Raw genomic sequence first — 24,336 nt, 5'->3', positions numbered from 1 at the left:
TGGGGCGAGGGAGGCAGGAGGAGCCCCACCTGAAGGGGCACCAGCGCGCACTGCGCAGGCAGGGAGAAGGGCCGCAGGGGCAGTTCCGTCCCCTCACAAGCAGATGCCACTGTCTTCAGTCTCGGCTGGGAGGCCACAGGCCGGTCCTGGGGAGCCCTTAAAATAGTAAAAGTCCTTACCTGGGGAGGTACTTAAAATAGGTGGGTTTTTAGGGTAATTTTTTTACAATTGCCTGATACTAATGATCAGGCAAACTCTGGAGAGTTGCTGCCAGCAGCATCGGTGGACCCAGAGTCTGACTTAGTAAAAAGCCGTGCCACGTGCACAGACAGTCAAAGACCAGCAGAACTGAACTCGTGTCTGTCATGTTCACAACACAGAGGCAAAGCAGAATATTCAAGGCTCAAATGCTGTAAGGAGCTTTGCCATTCCTCAAATATATTTCCATTCCAACCCCCAAAAAACTGCAAAAGGAACAGCATTTCATTCCAGGATAGATTAAAAAGAACAGGACAATGGTTTATATTACATCTCTTCAGTGGAGCACAAAGCATTCAAAGGCATTGTTGGAAAGACATGTGGCAATTTCCTGGGCCCAAGGCAAACACAACATGAATATACTGGGGTGCCTGGAAACATGTTTTATTAAAACAAGCTACACACAACTGGATGGTTCTGTGTCCATGGAGGTCAATAAAGAGCTACAAGAGAGAAGGGAATGATGCAGCCCTCCATCCGCTGCATCTCGTCTGCTGAAGTCACTTTGCTTACAATGCAGAATTGCAAGATTGCCTCAAGATTTGCAAGATTCCAAACCCCCCAAAATCCGCTAGGCTAGGGAAATAAGCGACTGAAAAACAAAAAATAACTTTCCTCTGAAGCAAATATGTACAAGGACATGTACTAGGCTGTAGGTGATGTGTTTAGAAACACTCGCACAAAACCACAAGAGCAACAAAAACCATGTTCTCTATCCTTCTAGGTCTCTAGTAGTTTTCCAAGGAAACGCAGATTGAGGATCTTGAGCTGCTCCTCCAAGTCCATGCGAACAATGCCGTCCTCTCCATCAATGCTCAACAGGACACCAGTGGCCTCCCGGTCCTCTCCAAGAATGACCTTGACCTGCAAGATCCAAATTGATTAGGATTAGGCCCAGGCCTGGAAGCTCACACTGTGCCCAATGGCACTGATATACAACAAGAGACAAGGGAAACTGGGAGCTACGACTATCAGGCAAGGGTATCACTGTTACCCTGCACATGCCTGATCTCGTCTGATCTCAGAAGCTAAGCAGGGTCAGGCCTGGTTAGTACTTGGGTGGGAGACCACCTGGGAATACCGGGTGCTGTAGGCTTATACCATAGTCTTTTGAGACTGAAGGTTGCCAACCAACCATCAGGCTGATGTTCAGTCCATCAGCACCAGAAAAACAAGCAAGCTATACAGTGTGCCTGTGAGGCATAACCTTGAGATGCTTAGGTGTCTAATGGATCTGGAAGGAAATCTAAATCAATGGCTCAACAGAGGAGGCTCAGTAGGTGCTTTGATGTTATATCGCCACCCACCAACTCTCAAGTCCTTAAAGAGACACTTGTATTGGAAAGTTGCAAAGGGTACCTTACTTGTGGATGACCTTGAACAGCTGGCTACTTCAGAGGACAAGGTGAGATGGCAAGGCACCTTCCAGCACCTCAGCAGGAACACACTCCTGCAAATCAGGTCGCTGCTGCTGCTGCTACTACTACTACTACTACAAGAACGAGGTTGGGACTGATCAGGGCAAGGATGAATAGAAAGGTGCTCCTGTCATTGGTGTCAGTCCTGTCCAGTTCCCAGGTTATATACTCAACACTACACAATGGTTTTTCCACTTTTTTTTTTTTAAAAGAAAACTTTTTGGCACAGGGCAGCAAGACAAAAGCGGCCTTTTACTAGTTTCTCCAGTGTACCTTGTTGTTCTTGGTTGGTGTGACAGGTTCCAGGTGCTCGCTGGAAATGCTGACCACCTTCTCACTGTCCTTGAGATAAACTGAGCACATTCCTCCCTGACACAGGTGGATAGGGGAAAAGGGAGAGAGAAAAAACAAATCCAAGTGATCAGTTGCAGGCGCTGGGGTTTCAAAATCAGCCCACCAGCAAAGCCTAAATGGCTATGGAGGCAGGTAAAGAGATCCTTTCCCCTACTCTCTTGGTGGCCTTGAGCAAGTCGCTGTCTCCTACTAATCTTCACAAAGATATGTGAAAAATTTTCACAAAAATACATGAACTGTAAAAAAAAAAAGCTACAGACCTAACAAGCGATGAATAGGATTGAAAAAGTGACAAGTTGGGACTGGGGGGCGGCTTCTCAGGTGACACCCCCCAATTTGGCAAGGATGTCCTCAACTAATGCCTCTGCCCGGGCTGGCCCTCTTGCAGGACAAATACGATTAGAACTCACCAATCCAATAAGGGAAATTTATTGAGAAGTCTTCCCAGCTCTTTTCAAGCCAGTGCCCACTCCCCAAATTCCCTTTTTCCCAGTCAGTCTGTGCCAAGTAGCACAGACCTCCATCCACTTACAGTCACGCTGCGGATGACTCCTGTCTGCCCGATGACCTGGCTGTCCAAGTAAGTGTCGCGAACCTTCACCTGGATGTCAGTGGTGACCCAATCACTGGAACTCTGCTCAATCCCAGAGCCAGGGGTGTGTGGGTTGTACCCTCCTGGAGAGGGAGCTCCTGGAGTCATGGGACTGTAGCCCACTGGGCTAGGGCTGGGACTGGCCTGAAGCAAGAGATTTTTTTTAAAGTTAATATACATGTCAGAACTGGTTCAAGACACTTTGCCTACAGCAAAAAGCAAACATGCCCACCATTTTAAAAAACCATCCTTTAATATCCTCCAGAACAGTGATTTTCAACCTTTTTCATCTCATGGCACATTGACAAGGCGCTAAAATTGTCAATGCACACCATCTGTTTTTTTGACAAGGAATACTGAACTGGGGAGGAGGCTCACATCCCCCAATGGCTCTACTAAGAGATGACCTCTCCCAAAATTCTGTGGCACAGCTGCAGACCATTCACGGCACACCAATGTGCCGTGGCACAGTGGCTGAAAACTGCTGCTCCAGAACATGCCACCTCATGCTTTGGGGTGGATTGTGGCAAGGCTGGCCCTGTACTGGGTCACCAGCAGCCTCCTGACTGAAGTGAGGCATTCTGTATGCACTGCAGGAACCCTGGTGAGCCAACGATCTCCAGCATTCAAGAACTAAGAAGACTTCTTCCTCCCAATCTGGACATCATGGCCATACTTGCAGAAAACTCAAAGCTAAACCACTGTGATCTGCTGCCAGGTGCAGGTCCCTCCCCAGCAGTGGTGTGTACATTCTTGACATTTCCTGATCGAGTCACAGATCACCACTGAGCTGCTGAGGCAGGTGGGGTCAGGCAACTCACAACACCAGAAGGTTGCAAATGTCTAACTTCAGCTTTTCCTGGAAGCTGCATGTTTCTCCATGTATGGTCCCAGGCCAACCAAAATCTTAGTTTTGAGTCTCTCCCAGTTAGACCTCTGCATCAGCCACAGGTGTGAGCTCAGGCAGCGTCTCTTCAAACAGAGCATAGAAAACTCCTGCTTGAAATCTGGGAGAGCCACTGCCAGTTGATTCTGCGTTGGCGATACTGGGTGAGCTGGACCAAGACAGGACCCTGCACGAGGCAGTCTCCGACATTCCTATTCTCAAGCATGAATATTTCAGGGACTCAGAATCGACCCACTGCTTGTCGAAGCTGGCTTCTGAAGGCCATGTTTAAGCTTTTAAGGGCAGGATGCTGAACAAATATTTTGGGAGGGGCCATGCTCAGGGGCAGAGCACAAAATCTGCAGGCCAAGGGTCCCAGGCTCAGTCCCCAGCTGAAAGGATCTGGCAGAAGAGGAAGGAAACTGCCTGTCTGAGGTCCTGAGAGTGAAGAAGCAGACGGTTCTGGGCTGGGGGGAGGACCAAAGGAGGAGTAGCCTGATGAGAGCTTGTTTTATTTTTAGACTGCATCATAACATTACCTGGTAAGCCATGGGTGATGGCGTTGGGTGGTAGCTGGCTGGCGAGTGGGTATTCTGGTAGCCTACAGGACTGGGTGCCACTTGATGGAAACTCTGAGGACTGGGACTTGGCTGGTAGGAGCCCTGAGGCGATGGTACTGCATACGGAGAAAACTGATCTGTGTTATACCTGCAACAAGGAAGAGGTCTGGTCAAGAGCAAGCACAGAGAGGAGGTCTCGGTGGATTGAGAAGCCCTCCTCCTCACTTTCATCAAATCACATTATGGGGTAGTATGAGCAGTGATGCAAAACTCTGATCTCATAGGGCAGTGGTTTTCAAACTCTCATGGAGAGTTTGAGCCACTGTAAGTGCTTGCGGGGGCGGGAGGCAGCAGGAGCAGGTGGAAGGCAGCAGTGCGATCCCCAGACTCAGGGGTCTGCAGGGGCTTGGGTACACTTACCCAAGCCTCCTGCAGCCTTCCCCGGGGTGCAGGGAGCCCAGTGCGACCTTTGGCAGGGCTCCCCTGCAGCAGTGAAAGTAAAAGCGGAGCGATCTCGCCCCGCCTCTGCTTAAGCTGGAGCGCAATCGCTCCACTTTCACTGCTGCGGGGGAGCCCTGCCAAAGGTCGCACCGGGCTCCCTGAACTCCGGTGAGGCTGCAGGAGGCTTGGGTAAGAGCACCCAAGCCCCTGCAGACCCCTGAGCGGCGCAATCCCCGCTGCCTCCAGGCTGCCCCCCCCTTTAAGGGGGCAGAGGCCAGGGCTCACAGGCTGGGGTGTCACAACACCCCAGTTTGAAAAGCCTGTCATAGGGCAAACATATTTTACAGCCCCAATGATACCCATTTAAGACTACCGCAATGTCAGAGAACTGTATTTCTTTATCTGAGAAGATCAACCTCATTTGAACCCTCCTGAGCACCACGATCGATCTTGGGAGGCCCTGCTCTGTCTTTTGCTATCTTCTGAGATTCAAAAAGCATGCAGAAGGACAGGGCCTTTTCTGCGGTAGCAACAAAGTCCTGGAATACCCACCCGGGGGAGATCTGCCAGGATCCCTTCTCTTCCTGCAGCATGAGGGGCTTTGAAAACGCACCTACGTAAAAGGCTTCATAGGCCATTTTCAGGACAGTCTTAGTCCACTCTCGCTATCTTTTAGGCTCAAAATGTAGATTTGCACATTGGTAAGTTTAATTGTTTCAGCTGCCTGCTTTATCATTGTTCTTCTGTTTTCGGAAGCTGCTTTAGATTCAGTTCCTTATAGAAATGCAAGATGCAAACTGAACAAACACACCAGTACTACCATCTATTTCCAACGGAAGTTAGCTTTTCAAAAATTGGGATGCAACAACAGAAGTGCCTGTATTTGGTTCCACAAAGCCCAGAGCACACAACTAACTGGGAAGGAGTTCTGCCTCCCTGCTACAACAGCCCTCCCCAATTTGGTGCACTCACATGGCTGGGGTGCCAGGTGTCTGCGGGTTATACGGTGGGTTAACCTGTGGGGAAGACGGGTCGGGATAGCCTGGCGTCTGTGGGTTGGGAGTTCCCCCGTAGCCTTGAGGAGAAGGAGTGGGCTCGTCATCAAAGCCGTAGTCAAACTCTTCATCCGCTCTGCACAGAAGGAAGGGGCAGGGGTGTACAAGACACAACACCGTCATTTTGGGCTCAAAGGGACCCTTGCTGCCCCCACTCTCATTCTGCAGCTGCCCGCCCCTGTTCACCAAGCGGCACCAACCTGGAGGGTGTGTTGGGGTTGTTGGGGTCCCACGCCCCACTCTGTGCAGGGGTCCGGCTGCCATCGTGCAAAGGTGTTTGAGAGCCATAGTGAGGAGTCCGGTTACCTGGCAGATGCAGAACACACAACTCGGTGCTAACCCTCGAAGAGCTACGGCCTGCACTGGTTCCCAGTCAGTTTCCTGGCTTGGTGTAGAGATGCTTCTGGCCTTCAAAGGCTTTACGGGCCTGGGAGTGGAGCCTCCTAAGAACTGCCGTCACCTACCTGATCTTAGAGATCAGCTACAGAGGACCTGCTTCCCCCCCTTTCATGGGAAGCACAGAAGCAGATTCTTTTCTGCGGTGGCCCCAACATACCAGAACCTCCAGCAGAAAAAAGCCTGCCTGGTTCTAGCACTGCTGTCTTATTGGACGTGCGACCCTTGGTTCTCCCTCCATAACAGTCTGAACTAGAATTACACCAGCCGAGTACAGAGACAGGTACGACCAATTTACTGAACCGCTTTGCCCAGATATGTAGAGCCCCCAAATATTCCAGCCCATTCAGAAGGGACAACGGGTGCAGGTACAACGGGTACAACTCCTACCTTTTCTCCAGAACTCTGTTCTGTCTGGCTGAAAGGCACCTGTCTGTCTGAAGTAGCCTCCACACAGAGCTAAGTGCAGCCACGTGCTCATCCCCCCCCCAAAAAAACAGATACTACATCCTCCCACGCCTGTGGAAAGTGGAACACTCACCATCATGCAATGGTGTCTGAGAGCCATACATGGGCGTACGAGACCCTGAGCCATACATGGGGGTCTGAGAGCCGTACATAGGGGTGCGCCCATAAGTGGAGGTCATGCCACCTGGCCTCCTTGAGCCACTGGCCAAAGAGAAAAGAAAGTGCCGGTTAGATAACACAGTTGGTGTGTGTATGCCCTTACCACCACAACCCCCATCTCTCTGGAACAGCAAAAGCCCCGTGTTAGTCTGCACAGTGTCCATTAAAGACATCCTCTGGAGAAACGCATCATTGTTTTAAAATGCACGTAGCCTGCCTTTTCCCTCCCCAAGCATTTAGGTGTAAAGAAGCTGGCTCGCTGGCTAGCTAGCTAAAGCAAGCACAGCCCTGGAAGCCCCTCTAAAGTGCCTCTCTAATCCTGCTCCCCATGCCCTCCCACTGGCTCTTACACTGTGGTGAGACGCTGCCGATCCACAGAGATGGTCTGACAAGTGGAGTGCAGCTCCACACGTGCAGTAGATTCTGTGGCATCCTTGACCACCCCAATGTAGCCTGAAAGACATGAGAAGTCAGCTCACTGGTCCCGATACCCAAAAAAGAGAACCAATACGAAGTTTGGGAAACCACATCTGGGACCCATATAGATTCTGGAGAGTCAGGAATGAAATCCTGGCGCACATCAATACTACAAGCTGAAGAATGGTTCAAAGGGAATTGATTACAATTCACTGGGTAGCCTGAATAGCAGATCATAGGAGGAGGGTGGAACTCAGCTGAGCAACAGTGGGGCAAACGGGGCCCACAGGAAGTCCATGCTACTCAGGAGAGCTGAACTCAGCCTGAAAAGTGAGAGTTTAGAACGCCTGACTCCTGTCCACACCATCAGCAGAGGACGACTACCTTTGTAGGGTCCTTGGGAAATCCGCACCGTCTGCCCAATGAGATCATTGTCTCTGCGCCCACGGCCCCGACTCATTCCGCCCCCTCCAAAGCCGCCACGTTGTCCTGTGGAGGATAAGATGGCAGAAGATGGGAACGGTTCTGCAGCATGCTCTCCCCCAGAGACCTGCCAGAGTCAGTGCAACCCCAAGAAGCGTGATAAAGTCATTTTCCTACTGCAGGGAACTGCCCTCACTATTGTTTGTTTGGCAGGCCCCTTAACATCCTGAGATAACGGTATTGCTGTTCTCTGCAGGGAGGAGACACAGCTCAGTGGCTTTGCATGGGACCCAGATCCCATTCTCCAGCATCTCCAAGAGTGGAAGGGTCATTCCCAGCCCAAGAGCCTGAGAGTCGCTGCCGGTCATAGGTCTATGGACTGCACTAGAGGGAGCACTTGATCCATATGGGATGGCTTCACGTGTCTTGGCTTGAGGAAGGGACACAGGCCAAAGAGAGATTACCCACCGCAGAAGGGAGGGGACGGGCCTCATGGGTGGACAGTCACACACACAATACCCACAAGTCCCAGATGTAGCCTGCCTCCTGCAATGAAGCAGGCATGTATCCATTTTTTCATAAAGGTTCAGTTTCCTTGTTGTCACCACCCCACGCGTGTCACTACCAACTCCTTCAGTGCCTTTGGCCTGTTCCTACACTCAATTCACCACAGCTCAACTCGTCATGTGGGGGAAGGTGCTCAGCGGAGCTTCTTGAGATGCAGAGCAGCAGCAGCAGCCGAACTCACCTCCCGCGCTGGGGTGCATGGGACTGTTGATCCGGGGGCTCATGGGCGCAAAGCCGCCAATGGTAAAGTTGGTGACATCCCGGGGCTGCAGAATGGGGAAGTTAATTGAAAAGGGGCTCGTCAGTAAGCCCTCACACGCCATATCCCAGAAGCCCATACTGCCACCCCCTCGAGACCAAGCCAAGCAAGTCCCCTTACCTTTGAGCCTCCAGCCAGGACCAAGTGGCGAGTCTTGCACACAAACATGCCCCCGTTCTCCACCAGCTTCTTGCAATGCAGAAAAGCAAAGCCCCGGTAGAGGTGGCGGATCTCCCCCTCACGGCCCTGCCGGGAAAGAGACGCTCCAAGTCACCGAGGAGAGTCAGAATTTGCCAACCCCCCCGTCCCAAAATGCGTGTAACACTGAAACAGGAGATGCAGGGCCCCCTGGCACGGCAGAAAAGGCCACTGCAATGCTTAGCATGGGAGGGAGTCTGCCACCAAAAACAGCCTGGAGTCTTTGGTCAGAACAGAACACGGCAGCCAAGGACCAAGCTGGAACCGGCCGCGTGAAGCACATCCCGCCAACCTGAAAACAGCTGCTCTGGTTTATCGTCCCGGCCCAATTCAAGGCTCTGATTGTAACTCAAATCCCTCAGAGTCTGGGGACCAGGGAAGATTAAAAAACAAACTCCCTTCTCCTACACAAACAAGCCTGGCTGCTGAGATTCTTCCCAGAAGCCCCGCTGCAGGTTCCCACTCCTCCACCTTCTGTGGCTAAGTCAGCGGCAGCCCAGAAGAGGACTTCTTGGCAGTCTGGGATGCACTCCCTGTGGAGGCTCACTTGCTGTGATCTCACAGCTGTTCAGAGAAAACTTCATCGGCCTATGACTTAAGTTTTTGTGCGTGGTGGCAAGTTCTGTTGCTGAATCTTCAACTGTTGTGTCATTATGCTTTTACACTTGATGCCAAGCACTCCAAGAGGCAGCCGCCCAACATAAACCTGCTCAATAATAGGCAGCATCAATCTACAAGATATACATTTCAGAAGCTTAGCGTATGCCAATGATCTGGAAGTCTTTGCTAAAGATGTCAGTACCCTGCAAACCCTGGTAGAACTCACTGCTAAGGACGCAAGTCCCCTTGGGCTCAAAATATATACGGAAAAAACCACAACTATGGCAGTCAAGAGTCAAATAAGAAACTACCCAACATAAGCGGCAAAACGGCAATCAATGGAAAACCCATAACAGAAACAGACAGTTTCAACTGTCTAGGAAGTGCTGTAACACCTGATGCATCGTGCACAGTGGAAATAACTCAAAGAATCAGCCAAGCAGCTGCCACTTTTGCAAACTTAACACAGACAGTGTGGAACAACAAGCATCTGACAAGAAAGATGACAATCAGGATGTCTAAAGCCACCATCATTCCCACCCTGCTATACGGCTGTGAGACCTGGACTATAAAGAAGCATCATCAACAGAAGACAGTCAGCTTTGCAACATGCTGTTTATGTAAAATAATGAAAATTGAGTGGTGGCAGCACTGGAGGAACAAAGATAGGAGTATCAGAAGAGAAACCTCCTCCAGTGTCAGTCCTTAGATCCAGGTTATGCTCGTTTGGCCACATAATACACATGGATAACCATTGCCTAGTGAAGCAAACGTATCTTGCAAAAGGTGCAGGAAAAAGATCGCGAGGGTGGCAAAAGAAAACGTGGCGAGACAATGGAGGGCTTGAAATATACGAACTATTATTTACAAGTGGCAACCCAACAAAGTCTAATATGCAGTAAGTTGACCCATATCGTGCAGGACACTGCTATGTTGTATCAGAGAGAACTTGCAATGGCATGTTCTCTGGCAATTTGCACTAAGAAGAAGAAGAAGAACGCTCATGTACATTTCAGCTTATGGCAGGCTCAAGTGAGGGCAATGAGTGTCACACCCTCCACTGCACAACACACCAGATCCTACTAGTCTGCCTCCCACAGCAGGCCTGAAGCCTATGGCCAGAGGAACACCCGTCTCAATGCCCTTGAAGTCCAGCCTGCTCTGCCCCTTACCGAGTGTGGCCCATCAATGACTTTCACAATGTCCTTCACGTGGATGTTGTTCTGCTCCGAGTCCAGGGCCACTGCAAATCGGTTGTCCTTCTTCCGGTTCACTGCCTGGTGACGAACTGTCACCACTTTGCCATACATGTTGAGGACCTGAAGGGAGAAGAGACGCTTAGAGGCGAGAGCAAGGAGGGTAGAGCCCCACTGATCTCCCAAGCCTTCAAATTCTTTGGTTTGGAAGAGAAGGGACTGGAGAAGCACAAAGGGCCTAACTGTGCTAGACTGACACTGAAAGGGGCATGGCCACCTCCACCTTTTCAAAACAAGGCTTCTCATTTGCACAAAATAAGTTTGGACCATCAGAAAGGAAAACCACAAATACAGATCAGCTGCTATTCCAAACAGCAGGAGCTACAGTCAGTTCTGAAGGCTTCTCTCTGCAGGACTCTGTTTGCATTAAAACACACCAACCTGTCATTGTGTATTTTAACGCAAGCAGAAATGATCAAAAGGTCATACAGCAGGGTGGGCAGCAGTTGGCTACCTGGCCTACGCCGGAGCCTGGCTTCTTGCAACAAATAGGAGAGGTGGTCCAACCGAACAAGCACCATCTCCGATTCTTAAGTAGGGGGACAGACTCAGGACCACTTGACACAACTTGTGTACACTCACAGCCAAGGGAGCTCAACTCCAGAGCCACCAGATCTCTCACCGGCCAGCTTCAACAGGGTCATGCATACCCACCTGGAAGGTCTCTCGCTCCAGACGAACAATGACTCCAACTGTCTGGGGATCCAGCTGCACCAGCTCCCCCCACTCATGCTGGCCACCCACATCCACACCAGAGGCCGTCTCCGAGCAGAGCTGCAGGTCCCGAGGCAGGACTTTGAGCTGCAGGAGGGACACAGACCAAGACTGTGAGGCAGGGAAGGGGGTGGGCAGGCAGCAGCTTCGAGAAAGCACTGGTAGGTTTGGAACTGAGAGAGAAAATGTACGTAGAAAATTAGAAAGCAGCCAGATTAACAAGCCCGTTTGGCTGTCAGAAGGAGCAGCTGGGCAGCCAGAGCACACGGCTGACAAGGAAGAACGACAAGATCTTGCAAGAACTGGACTTGTTCTTGCAGCAGCAGCAACATTAACAAACCCAGAAAAACAGAACCTGGTTCTTGTTCACAAGGTTCGTTTCTTCCCTGCAAGACCCCCAGCCTCCTGTCACCGGCAGAGGGCGCAATATGCTAGGCAAGGACTCCGACCAGCAAAGAGCAGACCGAAGGGCAGGCACTGCAGGGAGGAGCGGCATGGAACGTCTGTCCTCAGCTGCCTGCAGTTAGCTGCTCTGCCCCCCCCCCGTGGCTTCCTGCACGCCCCATTCCCAGGCCTCCTGCAGCTGCTGCACAAGGTTGTCGCCGCTTCACAATCCCTCACCTCATGCATCGTGAGGTCAGAGAAGAGGATGACGAAGTTCTCCTCCACACGCACGATCAGCCCCGTGTCGCCCTCAAAGCGCCCGGCAATCACCTTCACGTGGTCCCCCATTTTGAAGTACTTGCGCAGCTCTTGGGCCGGGAATTCCAACATATCCTGGAGAGAGAAGCAAAGCAAGAGACTGTCATGCCAGAGCAGGCTGGCCAGTGAGAATGGTCCAAGCCGCGTGCAGCTGCCAGCTCCAGTCCCCTTGCTGGAGGAAAAGGGGCGTCTGTATGTGGGCACACCTACCCCTTCTGGGGAGAGCAGGAGGTACAGTTTCCACAGCTACAGAACACAAGTTTTGTGTGCAGAAGGTCCAGGGTCAAACCCCGGCACCTCTGGTTGATGAGGATTTCAGACAGCAGGCCTGGAGAAGGCCCTACCAAGACCCGGGGAAGTCCCAGGCTGGGTGGCCGGACCACTGCTCTGACTGGTGAGGAGGCAGCTCCCCATTCATGGAACAGCCAGGCTCCACTCTCTGCCCAACAAGGCGCAGGCATCAGATGCGGACTTCGCTATCTGGCTTTGTAAACAGCTGCTCATCTCATCGTTCATGAACAGCAAGACCTGCTTCTGGGCAACCAGCTGCACGACAGTGGGTCGATTCTTCCTCTTGCCTGCTTGTAGCCCAGTACGGGCACAGGTGGGCAGAAGGAAGGCTGGGTTTTATCTGCAAAACTCGGGTGGTTTCCTGACCTTGCTGGGCATAAGAAAGCAGTCGGCACTCACCACTGCTGTATGTGGTACAGAAGAGAAGGCTTTTGCCCATAGCTCAGGCCTGGTGTTGACAGGGGCTCACTCTGCTATTTCATGTCAATCTGCACTGATATCACTCGGCAAATATGTGCAGCCTTCATCTGCGCAAGAGCTTTGCTTGCCCACAGGAGGACAGAAGCCCATACCTTGAGGTCTTCGTGCTTTGGCAGGATGGTGATCTTGTTGCCATCCACACTAAGGATCTTGCCCTGTAGGTTGATCAACTCTCCTTCACACACCTCCACGTTGTCCCCAGGCTGGAAGTTGTGCTCCCGTTCCTTCCCTAAGGTGAAAAGAAGAGAAATGAAGTGAAGCAGCATAACCTGGACAGCAAATGCCATGGCGGCTTTCCTGTGGGGGAGGGAGGGGCAGAGCAAGCATTAGGAGAGGAGGACTGAAAGCTGGAAGGCCGGATAATGCTAGGTTATCAGCATCATGGCCTCTAGAGCGGGAACAGCAACTACTAGAAGCTAGTGCCATGCAGATAGCGAGAAGGATGGAAGCAAACAAGGATGACATAATCCTACCTGTGCTTTCTGTGACCACCTCCAGGTCGATACCTTCTGGTTGGTCTTCAAATTTCTCCAGCTCAGACAAAGTGGGCTTCACCCCTTCCGTGATCTGATGGCAAGAAAACAGCAAACTGGTAGGTGAGAGAGAAAAGCAACAGAGAACAGGGGCTGGAATGGTGGAGGACATGTTCACACTCTCTTGTGCCGGTGAACAGCATGAGCGACACACCCCAACCTGCAGCTGCATCAGTGGTGCCCTGTTAAGTCATTCAGGACAAGCACAATCCGAGGCCTCTCAGTGGGCAGCCACCAAGGCCAGTCGCTGGTCTGGCTCCAGTTTTTCCTCCGCAGAACAGAACTGGAGAGTCCAGGAATCTAAAAAGCCAGAACCTTACCCAAGCACTCACGGATGAAGTTCACTTGGTGAGCCCCAAGAACCCCCACAACTAAAAGCATGCAAGTTTCTAATTCCCGAAGCTTACGGCTTCTCCTCAAGGTGTCTGAGACACGAGTGACTCAAATTTAATTGCACACCATTGTGTTTTGGCCACAATAACCTCAGAAAAAGAACGGAAATCCACAAGACAGCGAAGATGGGGCTGAAGCAGTTGCTGCGGAAGGAAGGCTGCAGACCCTAGTGCCCGACCTTACATGATCCCCCTTCCCCATCTTTGCTCAACTCCCCTTTCCAGGCTTCTCTTTAAGTACCTGTTCCCTCTACCCCCATCTCACAGGGCCCAATCCTCACCACGGCAGACATAGCAAAGCTCTTGAAGAGGAACCCTTTCCGACTATAGCGATTCCCTTCGAAGATGAGGAAATCTCCATCAGAGGCCACATCTCCACCCAAAGACCTGGAATTGGAGGCACAGGGTTAGAGACACTGAACGGCTGACTTGACCAGTGGAGGATCACCAGAAGAGCTGCTGTTGGAGGCAGGGCTCTCATCGGCCCAGCAGAGGCTGCAGCAAGAGTCAGATGATCAAGCAGGGAGGATGTCATCAGTCCTGCCCCAGTTTCCCCACCAATGCAGAAGCTGCGGCCACAACTCCTCAGTCAACACCAGTCACTATCACTCTGCATCCCAGTCTGGCCCTCCAGCACCAGCCTCTACTACAAACCGCCAAACACGACTAAGCAGCGGTCCCAGCCCATCATGGTCACTAACCGTATCTTTTCAGCATCAAAGAGACGTTGGGGCGGGCGTTTAAACTTCTTTCGTTTTGCGAACCAGTCTTTCTGCCAGAAGAAAAAAGGGATGTTAGCAAAGCTGGGAGCCCCAGCCTCTGCAACAACTCAGGGAAAGCTGGTCTGGAGGGCATCTGGAAGGAGACACATCCAGCTCTGGAATAACAGCTGGAATTTTCATATATGGGAACCAAATGAACGTGAAATGTCAGTCTGTATAGACTGTGCTGTTCTAAAAACAGCCGCTTCAAGTTCACAGGCTGCAGCAGCTATTTTCAACGGGTGTGCCATGAAAGGTCTGCAGGTATGCCACGGGAATTTGGAGCACAAGTATTAAAAATTTCTGCAAAACTCTTCTGGGTTCTGTGGCTGTGTTTCCAGGGCAACTGTCTTTCATAACAAACAACAAATAAGAGGAACAAACAATTTGTTACTACAGACAGTTGCCCTAGAAACAGGGCTGCGGAACCCAGAAGAGTCTCCCGGAAGTGACATAAGAACAGGCAAAGACCAAAAAGATCAGGGTACTGTGAGGTTGAAAATCAACAGATTGAAGGGTTAAAATGAAGACACTCTTCTTTACTGGACCACCAAGAAGCCAGACTTAGGGCAACCAGCTGCCACCATCTTCAGTGCGTCTGGCAAAACCTGTAGACGATCTGGTGATCTGGAACCAAGGGGCCCCTGTGGGTTTGGCCTACATACCAGGCTCATGCGGGCTTTGATGCGGTCAAAGTCAATGCGTGGAATCATCTTCAGTGAGATCTGGTTCTGGCTGGGCTCCACGTAATCCACCTGCACAAAACAACAGTTTTCAGGAGGCTTCCAAAGCAAGGAGTTAACCCTTTTTACCCCACCACCGTCACCTTCAAGCAGAATTAAAACGTGTAAGGCTAGGTTATCCGGCAATCCCAGGACCACCAGAGGTGTAAGCTCACCTGGGCAATGTCGTCCTTGTAGATGCCCCTCTTGAGACGGACCCAAGATTTGGGCTTCAAGTTGGTCACCTCCTTCACCACCTTCAGCACATCCGTCATCTCCTTGATGGGCACCATCTGTTGGTTCCAGTAACCCATGCGGAGGTTGCCCACCCCTTCGATGGCCTGCTTAACGTGGGTCTGCTTGTAAGCCTCCACGTAAATGTAGCCCTTCACGTGCTCAGGGGCTACTACCGACTTGATCTGCAGTGGCTGTGGGGTTAGAGGAAGAGCAGGAGATGCTAGTGATGCAAGATGCAATCTGAGACATCAGTCAGACTGAAATAGCTCAGGAACGTCCAAGGTAGGAGGGCTGAATGGACGAAAGTTGGCTTGTCTGGCCCCCCTTGGCACTGACTCATAGAGAGGCAAAAACCATTTTATTTGGAACATTCCCCCCCCCCCACTTTTGGTTTGAGCCTGCATCTATTGTGTTTTATGAACAGAATATTGTAAAAACTCAGTTGAAAAATTGTGGTTTAAGATTTGTCTGCCTGTGAAACTGCCTGGAATGCTGTGCAAAAACAGAGAAACGTGGTATATAAATACTTGAAACAACAATAATATTGCTTCTGCATTTCCTGCACAATGACAACTAGTGCAGTGAAGAAAAGGATTTCTCCCTTACCTTCTCCCTGGCATGCCAGTTTTTCACATGCAAGAGGTTGGGAAGTATGGAGGAAGCATTTCATCACGAGCCCCAACGTCAAGTGGAGCAGCCCAGGCATAGGCTGAACACATCAGCGAGAATGAGGCCAAGGACTTGGGGAGGGTTAGGGATTCAGCACAGCAACCCAGGTCATCCATACCCAAAGGGCCCGAGCAAAGCTGAAGCACTGATGGCTTCTTCCTCTCCCACCTTCTGCTCAACTTACCGTGTCGGTGAACTGGTAGGCAATGAACTTCCTCATCAAGGCAATGGCTGTGGCCCGCTCCTCTCCGATCTGGGGGGAAGAAGAGAAGGAGAGAGTGGCTCCTCCCAACACCAAGCTAAAGCAGCCTTGCTAACAAAGATTAATGGGAACCCCACTGAGCTCTGGCAACCAGAGCCATTCTGGGATCTGAGACTTACCTTACACTTCACCGTCCAGAGGTTGGGATCCCTGGATGACAGGAGAACAAACAAGTCAGCTTGTCAAGTCCAGACAACTGTTACCCATTCCTTATGCCAGGTCTGAGGCCTCTCAGCTGTGCCTTCCCATTCACCACCCTGTTCTCCCATGCCCCAGCAAACCCCTAAGTTTTAGACGACCCCTCTGTCTGCATAGGCAGTAGATCAACCATTCTTAACACAAGGTCCTTACTTGACTCCGGGCAGCAGTTGCTGCTGGGTGATGTCGTCTGAAAGCTCATCGGAGCCGCCGTAATACCTGAAACAAGAGGCACAGAGAGAGAAGTGAGGGCCACGAGGTGGGCGACAACACAGTGAAGATGGTTGCCATGATGTTCGAGCAGGTCAGTGTGAACTGCCGGAGCCTGGATACTTACAGCTCGCCACCTGAGGACTTGGCATATTTCTTCATGTAATATTCGCCCAGCTCCTCCTCACGTTGATCCCTGCAGAAGGAGGGGATGGCAGAGAAAAGAGGAAGGACAAGTGATGTGGCATCCCAGCCAGCTCAGAACAGTGCTTTTACATAAGAACAGCCCCACTGGATCAGGCCATAGGCCCATCTAGTCCAGCTTCCTGTATCTCACAGCAGCCCACCAAATGCTCCAGGGAGCACACCAGATAACGAGAGACCTCATCCTGGTGCCCTCCCTTGCATCTGGCATTCTGACATAACCCATTTCTAAAGCATTTTGTTTTGCTGTAGCTGAGCAGCCAGGAGTGGAAAGAGCCCACAACTGAAAACCTCCCCCCAGGAGCAAACGCACTGTACGGCCCGAGCCGAGCCCCAAGCCTGCAATAGAGCGACAATTCTGAACTGCCTTGCAAGGCTGTTTTAAGAACAACTGAGTGAAGAGCTTTCAATGCTCAAGTGGCCACACTACAAATATTCAGTGGATTTACCTAGAGAGGCTCTGAAATGAAATTACAATGAAAGTTTTGTGAGTTTGTACTCTTTGCATTCTAACTAAATTTGTCACTGCTTCACAAGTCAAAATTTGACATGCGAATTTTAATTAGGCCTTTTAAATCTGATATAAAAACATCATTTAAACAAACCAATAAAACGTCCTACACAAGTCAAGAAAGACTTGGCCTTGCATACTTTTTTCTTCCCAATCCTCCCTTGTGTGGCTGGTCTTTTTTACCCCATTACCTCCACAGATTTTGCAGTCTCCGTGCCCCAGAGCGATCCTCATCCAGAACCACATTGTCAATATTGGATGCTAGAAGAAAAAACAGGCATTTGCAACAATCAGGGTGGGGGGGGTGCAGAAGGGAGCAGGAACTGAACAGACTGCTGGGAGGTAAAGAAGACAAATGAGTGTGGCAGGGACAGGAAGCAATTTTCAGGACTGCAAACACTTCTGGAGCTGAAGCAGAGCAACTCCAGAAAGCCCACCACTCTCCAGTAATTCCACTGTGCTTCCCAACAGAGAGGAGGAGGAGGAAATGAGAGAGACCTGCAAGTGCTGCTGAGAAAGCCACGGCCCTGCGTTCAAGCTGTTTTCACAGGACAGCCCCCAGCCTTTCCCATGTGGTTTCTGTGAACAGAGCCTCCGCGCAGTGGGTGCCACAGTGGTTTCTTGACAAAGCACTCCCGGGAGGATGCTCTTTTACGAGGAATTGCCCACGGTCTAGCTCTCGCTGAGGGAGCGAACCCTCGTCTGGGCTGAACCACTTCAAACTGCAGATGGGAGACCACATGATGGAATTCTTCTCCAGACCACCAGCTGCACCTCCCCCCTAGCACATCGTGAACCCAGTGCCCAGGCAAGAATCGTTTTCTGTGCAGGCCACTGCTTTTCTGTGCAGGAAGAGCATCACCTAATCCCCATCCTACACTGCAACATAAGAGAAGCCTTGCTGGAAGTCCAAAGGCAGAGCATGAAGTTAAGAGCTCTCCCCCACTGCTGCCCTCCCAAGCAACAAGGTAGGCAGCCACAGAAGGTTCTACTTCGCAATCATGCTCAACAGTCTCCGATGAGCCTCCCCCTCCCCCCATGAATTAGTCTTATTCTCTTTAAAGTTATCAAAGCTGCTGGCCAACCCCACATCCCATGACAGCGAATGCCATCACTGAACTGCACAGGTCTGCGGGGGGATGGGAAACAGCTCAGACGCAGCTTTGCCCAACTCGTGTCTCTAAGAACCAGGATCCAGAGACAAGAAGGGTGGAAGATCAGCTGTGGCTATCCTAAGTGGACATTTGGAAGATGGAGAAGAGATTGGAAACTGAGACCAAAGAGCATGAACGTAAGAACAAGGGAAGGAGCTTAAGAGAAAGGGGTCTAGTGTCAGACCAGAGTGTAGGAGAGACTGAAGGCACAGGGGAAGCTAAAGGTTATCAGAAGAGCTGGAGAGTCAGCAGAGCAGAGCAACTAAGAGCCAAAAACTGGACCCCAAAATCCCAGCACAAACTCAATAGGTGATTCAGTGCAAGCCACATTCTCTCAGCCACCCCCTTTTCTGCCCAGCCCACAGGTATACACATTTGGTCCCTGTTGCGTATATGCAACGTTGGGCAGAAATGGCTTAAATGGTGGAAATAGCCCTGCTGAGTGCCAAGAGATTGTAGGTAAGACTAGCACTAGGCAAGTGCTAGAGATGATCCCTGCTCCCGTAAGAGGAGAGCCAGAGACAAAGAGATGGCTCATACCTGATGACTTCTTCACGCCTCAATGCACAGAACAGCGTCCTCTTCGCCAGCAGTCCCTTACCTGGCAGTGAATGCACTATCTGAAGGGCGGGAACTCAGGGGCTCAATTCAGGTGTTGTGGGAGTCCATGATTTGCCATAGCTAAGCCATGGTTTGAATCAGGCCATAGCTAAGAATCAGGCCATGGTTTGGGCTTCCAAACACACAATAGGCAAACTGTGGTTGTCAGGAGCTTGCTTTGCCTTCCACTTGCTCTGCTCCATTGGTTCGCTCCCATCAACACAGGGCAGCTGCCACTTGAGGCAGAGCGACAGCCATAACTGTGGTTTATAGATTGGATGCAAAAGCACATCAGAGTTAGCCCAAACTCCATTTTGCATACTAGCTCCAACCAGCTGTTTGGGATCTTGGCCTGCAAGCTGGAACCACAATTTGGCACTACATCTGCATGTGGACAGCAGAACTCCGCAACAGGTGGCAGAGCGACACACCTACCTTTTATTCCTCTAAGTACCTACAGCAGCTAAAGAAAGCTGTTGAGCAGGCTTTGCCCCCCTCAGTATTCTGTTCTGCCCTCCCTTGTCCCACTCCGCGTGCACCTTTCACAAAACCCCACCCTGCTGAAAGGAAGCAGAGAAGCGAGGCAGCAGATGAAGAGGAAAGGAGCTGAAATGAAGAGGCTAAAAACAAAAGCCAATTCTTACCTTCAAGTTCTTCTGCTCATGAAGAGGTGGTGGAAGGAGGGCGGACAGTATGAGCCAAATAATGCCATCAAAACCAACCACACGGTGAGGGTGAACGGGGAACAGAAAAGCGGAAGGAACAAAATTAAGATGTGGCATAAACCAAGGAGAAGCGAATGAGATGCACAGAACTCAAAAGAGAAGCCACTGAGCCGGAGGGGGCGAGCACCAGCCAGAGGCTGAGACAGCCTCAGGGGATGGCTGGGACGGGGGGGGGGGGTTGCAGCCAGCCCTGAAGAGCAGCTGCCCACCTGCCTCTCTTCCACCTGCTATATCTCTTCTTGACAGCTCAAAGGATAGATCAAAGGATCCTTGCGCAACAGGAAATCACAACTATTTATAATTTCCTACAAGCTGATGTGATGTATTAACCCTTAGGAAAAAGGGTTTCTTGCACGGCTTCAGGATTCATCACAGAAGTCCTGGGAATTTTAACTTGGATGCTTTTCTTTACTAATTGAGAAGCAAAACAAACTGTAGCTCTCACAAGGGAATTTAAGAGCTTAACAACGTGACCACTATTTCTGTTTTAAATCCTCTAACTTTAGGGAGCTGGCTTTCAAACAGGAATTGGGGAGGGTGGTATTCCCCCCCTCCCAAAAAAAATATGTTCACTACGTTCAATTGTTCAAATGATGTGTTTTCTTGGATCACTTTAGGTTGAGGTAGGGGAATACAAGCCTTTGAGAGCTCAGCACCAGTCATAACTGCCTGCCTCATCATCATCATCAGGAGGAACCCTGCTGAAGTGTTCTGTGGGACTCAAGAGTCTGCATACTCCTGCCTTCTGGGATCAACACACCAAGCACCATCACCATGGCCAGGTATCCAGATTTATTCTGCCGTCACAAGGAGGGCTAGTCTTACCTTTCTCCAGGATGTCCTCCGCACCATCCTCCCACTGATCTTCATCTTCGTCATCGTCCACATCTGGTGGAAAGAGAAAGGGAGGGAGCAAGTCCTGTGTGGGCAGGCCACAACTCGGCCTGGAGTCATTCCGTCTCTCAACATGCTCTGGAATGCCCAACCCAAGGGAAGCAGCAGCTGAGAAGCAGGGAAGGGAGTCTTTTTACCAGCTTCATCCAAAATGAAGCCTCCGTGTCTGGGTTTCTTTGCAGGTCGATCATCATCCTCCTCATCCTCTTCCTCATCGTAATCTTCCTCTTCCTCCTCCTCTTCTTCCACTTCTCCCCTTTCGCTGCCTACAACACTGGCACGTTCTTCTTCCGCCTACGTGTTGTCAGGGAAGAATCTTTACTTTCAACTTACAGGTGGATCAAACTGAAGCCCAGAAAGAGCCCTTGGCTGGGGGTGGTGGGTCACAGAACATTCAGCAACAAACAAGTAGCGCTGGAGGCACAAGTCCTGGTTTCAGAGCCCCCGGACTCTTGTGCTTAAAACCAGGGAACCAGAACCGCCAACATGTAGGTTTAAATCCAGTTTCTATTATCCTACTTGAGCCCATTTTAACATATTAATTGAAAAGTGTTAGCTTTTCCTTTCTTAAATGTTATTATTAATTTTTGCTGTAAGTTCCCTAGAACATATAGGCAAAAAGGTGGGATAAAAATCAAGTAACACACAACCACCACACTCCAGTTTCAATTTGTACCATAATTAAACATGCAGCACACATATTGCTATATTTTCCATTCAAAGTCTAGTGGTTACAGATCTGACATACAGCATCACTCCTCCAGGATGATCCCGTCATCTACTGTCAGTTCTTTTTTCTCCTCCATCACAGCTTCCACACCCCTCCCCTCCCCCCACCAGACTTTTGTTTTTCAGCAAATGCAGTACTTTGCTGACTTGCAAATTATCCTCACCGCCTTGCCCAACTAAGCAGATCGCTGGCAGCCTAGGCAGGAACTGCACACTCCTGTCGCAAAATGCAAAAGGTCCAGCACACTGCTGGCACTGCACGTTTCTCCTCCTCCTCTCCCCATCTCTCATGTAGCTGGCAGGTCAAAGTTGTCCACTTCTCCAGGGCAGGGAGGACATACCTGCCTGCATCTTCCCCTCTCCTCAGCCTCACCTCGTTCTCCTCTACCTCCTCTGCATCGCTGCTGCGCTCGCTTTCATCCTCAGAGAAATTGCTGTCCTCACTGTCAGACATCTTGGCAATGCTCTTCTATCCTGAAGGAAGAGAAACTCCTCGGTTAAAAAAAACCAATTCAACACTATCAACAGTACCTGAACCAGGCCAAGTGATTGATCAAATAAGTACTAGGGTATCTGCATCCAGCACGATTGTGCCCCAGTCACTGTCGCACATTTATAAAGGCAATAAAACCTAGGTTGCGTATACTAAGCCTCTTATCTGATATAAATTATGCATATATTAGGGCACAAATGTCCAGGATGCAAAGAAAAAAAAAAAAAAAGGTGCACATGTTCCAGGACTGGAATGCATTTGACTAGGACTCAGTGATCCTGTCATTGCTCAAACAGTGTAAATGAACAGCCTGTTTTGCCACAGTCAAACATTCCAAGGGTTTTGGAGGGTCAGCCTGCTCCTTGTCACAAATGCCATGAAAAATAGATGTTCACTTTCCCCACCGCATGGCTGCTGTTACATTGCTTAGGTTACACGCTAACCTTAAAATATAAGGATGATTCATTTTATAATTGTTTGTACCCCAATGCTGGCATTCCAGGATAAAGAGTAAAGAAAAAAAGCAGCTTTGTAAATATACTTATGGAAGCCTTATCTCATATTGTGAAAATGATAATAATTAGTTACAGGTTTTTAAATAAAATTATGTGTCTTGGAGCTATTTAAAGAAAACTGGGATAGAAATAAATAAGTAAAAACATGCTTCACAATAATTTGATTTTCTAATTGGCATCAAACATTTCTTGTTATGGTGCCTTTTCTGGTTCTTGTAATACTGTTTAACACTTTAGAAGTTCTTAACCAAGACACGACAGGTGAATCAATCAAACGTTCTGACCAAGTCAGCTCCTTGAACAGGCACATGTCGAAAGAGAAGAGCCCAAACAGAGATCCTCCTCCCAAAACGTGGAGCAGTGAACGTGGGCAGAGAGGAACTCGCCTGGTAACAAGCTAGCTAAAAGCTGCTGTTATATTTCTTTAAATACTCTGTCACTGTTGAACAAGAAGTCCACAGAACTTGCCAGACCAAAAACATGTTTCCTGGTCTGCAGACCGCTGTCAGCCATTTGCAGTTCAAAACAAGCACCACAACCAAGTTTCCTCCTCTGGTTGCTTGCAGGCAATTCTCACTCCCTGCAGCAAACCAGACAAGCGTCTATTTACAGACCTGCTTTGATGGAAGCAGCTCATAAGGGAAGGTGCAGAAGGAAGCAGTGCAGGGATGCTAAATCTCATGCTAAAACCCCAACACCGAACCACTCTTTAGGTCAGGAAGGTTGGAACTCATCTACACAGGGCACTCAGCTCCAGCAACCTGCCCTCTGCAGCTAGGAAGTCCACCCCTCTGGCCCCCTCCAGAGCACACAAGCAGCTCCCCAACAGTAAAACGATCTTGGTTTGTCTGTGGACAGGGCAGTGGGTCTTTCTGACCAGCACCTTATAGGCTACTGAGGTCTATGCCTCACCTGCCCAGTCTCACCTGTCCAACTGAATTATCACGACGAATCAAGGCTGCAACTGGCACTGCTGGCAGAGCACAAGCAGCGGCTGCCCCCGGGGGGGGGGCAGGAAGCGGGCGAGAGCATCAGGTGCAGGGAAAAGGGGCCTGTGAAGCGGCCCAGAACGAGCAGTGCTGGAACAAGGAGGAGGAGGAGGAGGAGGCTCCGGTCCCCTCCCGACTCCTGCGACTGCAAAGCTGCCCTGGCGCTCTCGCCAGCGCCTGCCACGCGCCCTGCAAGCCCCGCCAGCCGAGCGAGCAGGGAGCGCAGCTGCAACCCAAGCCGCCGACGGCCACGCGACCCGCGCCAGACGCCTCGGACTGCTCGCAACAGCCGCGCCGCGGAGGAGCTCCGGGCAGGAGGGTCTGCAGGCGCCGGCCGGGGAGACGCCCTCGCCCAGCCCGACCTGCCCCCTCGCCGCGGCGGGCAGCGGCGGACCCGCAGGATGCGCCCCCAGCCGGAGGGGCGGACGGGCGCCTCTGCTGCAGCCCCTGCGCGGCAGGCCGTGTGGCGGGGGGGGGCAGAGCGTCCCGCCAGTCCCTCGGAAGTGCCGCCGCCGCGAGGCGCCCACAGGCCGGGGGCGGCACTTCTGGAGGGACTCTGCGGAGGCTCTGCCTCGCCCGCCTCCCCACGCACGCACGTCGGCCTGCGGAACTCCCCGCCACAGTGCGCGCCCGGGCCCGAGCGCGGCGCCCGGAGGCGCTGCCGGGCCCGCGGCCGAGGTCAGGGGTCGGCGGGGCACTCACCGCCTCCTCCGGGACGCCGCGGCGCTGGCGGGAAAGGGGCGGAACCAGGAAGACTCGCGGCGCGACCCGCTCGCTCTCCCGCCAAGCATCGCGAGAGCACGGCGAGATCGTGACGCAGGGCGCGCGGTCACGTGCCTCCCGCTGACGGCATCGGGCTGCGCGGGGCGACGTCGCGGGCGCCCGCCCTCCCGCTGCCGGCTGAGGGAGGAGCCCCGGCCCGGCTCGCCCCCGGCAGCCCGCGGGGCCGCTCCCCCTCCTGCTACGACGCCCGGCGGCGCTTCCCGGGCTGGGTCGCGGCCGCCCCGGTGGGTCGCGCAGCTGCGAGGAGCCTCTGGCGCCGCC

At 51.4% G+C, this 24,336-nt stretch overlaps 1 protein-coding gene and 1 pseudogene across 2 annotated transcripts; one reads left to right on the top strand and one right to left on the bottom strand.

Moving 5' to 3' along the window:
- Positions 1-618: 618 nt before the first annotated feature.
- On the bottom strand, positions 619-24,080 carry SUPT5H (SPT5 homolog, DSIF elongation factor subunit). 2 transcript variants are annotated; one of them, XM_066638411.1, is made up of 30 exons: positions 23,995-24,080; positions 21,669-21,769; positions 20,704-20,860; positions 20,498-20,560; positions 19,592-19,603; positions 17,385-17,454; positions 16,606-16,674; positions 16,422-16,487; positions 16,190-16,220; positions 15,993-16,061; positions 15,079-15,330; positions 14,846-14,935; positions 14,121-14,191; positions 13,701-13,806; positions 12,968-13,061; positions 12,587-12,723; positions 11,643-11,798; positions 10,962-11,108; positions 10,224-10,370; positions 8,374-8,499; positions 8,176-8,260; positions 7,389-7,493; positions 6,938-7,040; positions 6,502-6,629; positions 5,765-5,870; positions 5,482-5,640; positions 4,048-4,216; positions 2,563-2,766; positions 1,950-2,045; positions 619-1,122 (listed from the first exon to the last, which is right to left on the bottom strand). In XM_066638411.1, exons 2-30 carry the CDS (start codon positions 21,747-21,749, stop codon positions 979-981), a joined length of 3,243 nt encoding a protein of 1,080 aa, XP_066494508.1. In that variant the 5' UTR covers positions 21,750-21,769; positions 23,995-24,080; the 3' UTR covers positions 619-978. The 2 variants fall into 2 exon arrangements, with proteins under 2 accessions (XP_066494508.1, XP_066494509.1); XM_066638412.1 differs by lacking the exon at positions 23,995-24,080 and adding an exon at positions 23,230-23,322.
- Positions 1,233-1,354, top strand: LOC136661939 (5S ribosomal RNA; annotated as a pseudogene).
- Positions 24,081-24,336: the final 256 nt, after the last annotated feature.

The sequence above is a fragment of the Tiliqua scincoides genome, chromosome 10 (assembly GCF_035046505.1).
Source record: "Tiliqua scincoides isolate rTilSci1 chromosome 10, rTilSci1.hap2, whole genome shotgun sequence".
In the NCBI taxonomy this organism is placed as follows: domain Eukaryota; kingdom Metazoa; phylum Chordata; class Lepidosauria; order Squamata; family Scincidae; genus Tiliqua; species Tiliqua scincoides.
This window is presented reverse-complemented; position numbering and strand designations above follow the sequence as displayed.